The 4,922-nt window shown below is 36.4% G+C and overlaps 1 protein-coding gene across 1 annotated transcript; it reads left to right on the top strand.

Annotated features, from left to right (window-relative positions):
* The first annotated feature begins 202 nt into the window (after window positions 1-202).
* On the top strand, window positions 203-4,440 carry LOC107809174 (syntaxin-22). Its single transcript, XM_016633767.2, is given in 8 exon segments — window positions 203-645; window positions 1,398-1,491; window positions 1,736-1,875; window positions 2,091-2,165; window positions 2,983-3,140; window positions 3,221-3,321; window positions 4,093-4,099; window positions 4,102-4,440. Coding segments are annotated over 8 exon segments (933 nt in total). The 5' UTR covers window positions 203-457; the 3' UTR covers window positions 4,272-4,440.
* The last annotated feature ends 482 nt before the right edge of the window (window positions 4,441-4,922 follow it).

Genomic DNA, 4,922 nt, shown 5'->3' with positions numbered 1-4,922 from the left:
AAACACCAACCAGCTAACGTGTCACATCCAAGGACAAGGAAGCCCGCCTGCAAATGCAAATCATTGTTTGCACCTTTCCACTCTTTCCCTTTCTTCCCCTTTTCAACCCCCCTCTCCCCCTCAAATACTCAATTTTTTTTTTCACCTTTTCATATATATATTACTACTAAATTCGATCAAAATTCGATTTTGCTAGGCTCGGTATATATATATATATATATATATATATATATATATATATATATATATATATATATATATATACTAGATTTAGTGTAATCATACCTTAAATATTCCTTCCTCGAATTCCCCAAAACCCAATTTCTAGTTTTTCTTTTCCCTGTGTAATTGTGATCAAAATTCGATTTTGTTTCTCTTTTTGTATATAATTATAGATTTTGATACTTGGGTTGGGGGGATTTTTCAAAAAATTTGAAGAGAAAAAGATTAAAAAAAGATGAGTTTTCAAGATTTGGAATCGGGTCGGTCATTGGGTTCTAGAAGGTTCCACACAAATGGGAAGCAAGACCCGACTCAAGCAGTGGCTTCTGGAATTTTCCAGATCAATACTGCTGTGTCTACGTTTCAGAGGCTAGTGAATACACTTGGTACCCCTAAAGATACCCCTGAGCTAAGGGAGAAGTTGTAAGTGGCACTTAAAATTTCATTCAATTTTGATTAAATCAGGTTGTGTTAACGAACTTCTAATGCTTTTTATTTGTATTTGAGTATTATTAGCATGAGATTTTTTAAATGAATTAATTAACATGGTTAGTAATGATTCATATAGCCGATCCCACTTCGTTTGGGACTGAGTCATAGTCATAGTGGTAGTTATTCTTGTTGTTGTTGCCCGTGGCAGATGCTGCATTTTCACCAAGGGATTCAAAAAATAGAAAAAGTAAACACACGAATAATATAAGGGGATTCAACATTTAATATATTACATTGAAAAAAATTTTAACCTGTAATTTTCAGCGAATGAATCCCCTTCTGCCCGCCCAGTTCCGCTCCTGATTGTTGCTATAGGCTGAGTTACATAACTAGTGTATGTGAGAATTTTGCAAAGCATAGCTGGTGCGAAACTCGGTTAAAGGAGGAGGGTCGTTGTAGGTTGACATCAAACTGAAATAGTCTAGTTAGAATGAATTGAATTCTTTGAATATTGGAGCTTGAATTGATATTTAGATTCATATAGTCGGTTATAACTAGTTTGGGATTGAGGGTAGTGGACCGCATTACTGTGTTTTCCAATTTTAGTGCTTAGCGGCAGTGTCAAATGTTTCAATGGAGCTCAAAGATCTCGTACTTTTTAGCTTGTAGTTAAAAAAAATAGTAGTTATCAGTGGATGAAACATTTGTTTGGTGGTACTGGTGCTGATTTTGCTCTACTGCAGGCACAAGACAAGGGTTCATATTGGGCAGTTAGTCAAAGATACATCTGCTAAACTTAAGCAAGCAAGTGATACAGATCATCATGCTGATGTCAGTGTAAGTTTTTAAAGAGCTCATTGATTCTGCTAAGTGCTAACAGTCTTTTATCGGTATTGACGGGTCTGCACTTTCATATTATGCATATTTAAACACGTATCGATCAATTGATCAGCTTGTTTCTCTATGAGATTCTTTTATATTGATCTCTCATTCTTTTTTGGCTGGTCTTATGTGTATTTCCTGCTCTTATTTCCAACTTCGCTTGCACTTAAATTTAAGTTCATATACTATTTGTGCTCAGGCTAGCAAGAAAATAACGGATGCAAAACTCGCTAAAGACTTTCAAGCTGTCTTGAAAGAGTTTCAAAAGGCTCAAAGACTTGCAGCAGAGAGGGAGACGGCATATACACCTTTCATTCCCCAAGCAGTTCTTCCTTCTAGGTAATGTCAGTGGCGATGATTGTCTTTATAGAAATTATCATCAGTAAACACTAAACAGAGTTACCGGCATATGCAGAGCTACATAAAAAAGAAACTTATCGTGCTATGAGTTTACTCTACAGTCGCTTATTTATAGACTTACTGAATCATACCCTTTCTTTATATTTGTTGCCTCTCATTTTTACCCTTAATTTATATTACCGTGTGGTATACAGTTACACAGCCAGTGAGGTAGATGTTGCTGCCGATAAGAGTCCAGAACAGCGAGCTCTCCTTGTGGAATCGAGAAGGTGAGTTAGTCTTGTCCTATTATTTTTTTTTGCTGTTTGTTACTTCCTCCGCCGCAATTTATGTAATACTCATTATTATCAAATCCAGATATGCATTTAGTTAAAGAAACATCGGCGGTCGAATTGGTTGCTAAAACTAACTAGCAAGATAGCTATCAGTTATAGGCATACAAGGAAATGAACCTGACCTTTGGGTTGGACCCAAGGTAACTGTTTGGGTAGTGCAAATTAGATAGAACATTTATTTCTGTCGTATAAGAGAAATCAGATGACAATTGAAGCTTGGGGCTTAGGGTGTTGGGAACAAGAGTTATCAAGGGGTTTAAAAATGTTAAATTTACTTGGTGTTACTTGTTAGTGATGTCTTTTAATGAATTAAGTAGTGATACCAAAGTCCAAATTAGTTGATTAAAGAAAACATACTAATACCTACGTGTACTAGATTTTTATGTCTTTATTTGTTGGAAAAATTTGGGCTTGTTATTGACTGTGAGTTAGTGAGCAAAAGTAGCTCCTATACTAATGTGAAAAGAGGAGGTAGATGTAGCTATTTGGACATTTTATCCACGTAAAATCTGGGAGGGTAAATCAGAGGCCGATAAATTGTTGAATTCATTTGCTTCTACGAATCACAACTTGAAAACTTCCATTTGTTGGCCATGTCCTGAAGTTGCATTGACATCTTCTTATGGAACTATACTTGTGATGCGAATATGATCTAAGATCAATGGTTTTGCGTCCTTAAGACATGTATCTTCACTTCTCGTTTGGTGAAACTTAGCTTTTGTTTTGTGTTCCACGTGCCCCTTTGCTGCAGACAGGAGGTTTTGCATTTGGACAATGAGATTGCCTTCAATGAAGCTATTATTGAGGAAAGAGATCAGGGAATACAAGAAATACAACAACAAATTGGTGAAGTGAATGAGATTTTCAAGGATCTTGCCGTGCTTGTACACGAGCAAGGAACTATGATTGGTATATCACTCCCCTTTCATTTTAACAATCAAAATCTCTAGGTGACATTTACTTGATGTATATAATTCTCTTTCTCTCAGATGATATTGGCTCCAACATTGAGAATTCTCATGCTGCTACTGCACAGGGTAGATCGCAACTTGCTAAAGCTGCAAAGACCCAAAGATCAAATTCATCTCTGGTACTTCCATCACTTATACATCCTTTCTCCAAAGATAAATCTGGCTCAACGTGCTTAAGCAAGCTGTGTTTTTTTTTTTTTTTTTTTTACTTTTATATTAGTTTTTATTGTGCTTATATTCCATAAGAAGTATTGTGGCTAGTCTCTTGGATTGGTGAATTTAGCTGTGGACAAATCAGAAGCTGTTCTATCATTAAGATACTGCATCTTGCCAAGCTATGAACAGATGGTATTTAGATGCTCCAGTTACAGCATTGTTTAATAGAAGCGGAAAAGTAAAGAGTAGCTACATTATATTCAGGTGACTGCTGTATGCATCTACGCATAGTTGTGTCCAAATTTACTGTGCCATTTGAGGCAGTTGTCATTAGAAGCTTTAAATTTTTATTAAAGCAGTTGCCGTTAGAAGCTTTAAATTTTTATTAAAGAGTCATAATGACAAGTCAAGTCATGCGATTAGTTTCTTAGGTTTCATGTAGCGGACTATATGAGGGGAGGAAGGTTTTTGAAGGAGTATGGTAAGGTTGGATTTTTCATCCTGTGTAAGTGGGGGCAATATGGTTTGAACGAATGTTGATATCTTTTAGATGGCTTGAATATTTCAATCAAGCCACTTTAGTTTTACTTCCTCATTACCTCTTATCGGATGTAGGTGGAAAATACAAGTGTACTAATTTCCATTTCCTGTCACTTTACAGACAATCTTTCCATTTTATATTCCTCGCAGTGAAAATATATTGAAAATGACTTCTTGCGGATTATCTTCTGCAGACCTGCTTGCTCCTGGTGATATTTGGAATCATTCTCCTAATTGTGATCATAGTACTTGCAGCATGATCAGAAGATACTCAGATGGAGGAAAGGATCCTAAACTCTTCAGCAGTGGAATTGATCTTTGTGATTTTCTAGATGTTTTGAGGGCACCAGAGTATGCTCGTACCGATGCATGAATCTTTTTTTCATGCTAGAAAAGTTGTGAAACTGTGAATTGAAGTTTCATATGTTTGGGGGGGACTGTCAGTGTTTGTTTTAATATTATTAATTTGGTGTTTGGGGTTGCAAAGCATATTGCTACCATGTTATGGCTGGTTTGTCAATAAAATTTAATTCTTATTTGAAGGGACTATCTCTTCATTCTGCATTCTGATTGTTTATGTATAGCATTAACTGAAGAACTCCTCCACGTAGGAAACTTATGGCTGAGCTCGACAAGAAAAGTTTATAATTAATTCTAGCTGAGCTCCCAAGTGTAGATGGATGATTATTTATAATATCCTTATAACAAGGACCCAGTATAATTCACTAGTGTAGTCTGGGGAGGGTAGTGCGTACGCAAACCTTACCCCTGCCCTGGGCTAGAAAGACTGTTTCCGATAGATCCTCGGCTCCCTCCCTCTAAGATTTCTCCACCTTGCTCTTGGGGTGATTCAAACTCACAACCTCTTGGTTGAAAGTGAAGGGTGCTTATCACTAGAGCAACTCACTCTTATCCTTATAACCTCTATTGATAAAAATTTCTCACAGGTTGAACTCATTAATTCCTTCTACTGTCTATTTCCAACAAAGCAGTATGAAAGCATCATCAGTCAATTTTTTTCCTA

Source organism: Nicotiana tabacum, chromosome 15, assembly GCF_000715075.1.
Source record: "Nicotiana tabacum cultivar K326 chromosome 15, ASM71507v2, whole genome shotgun sequence".
Lineage (NCBI taxonomy): Eukaryota > Viridiplantae > Streptophyta > Magnoliopsida > Solanales > Solanaceae > Nicotiana > Nicotiana tabacum.
This window is presented reverse-complemented; position numbering and strand designations above follow the sequence as displayed.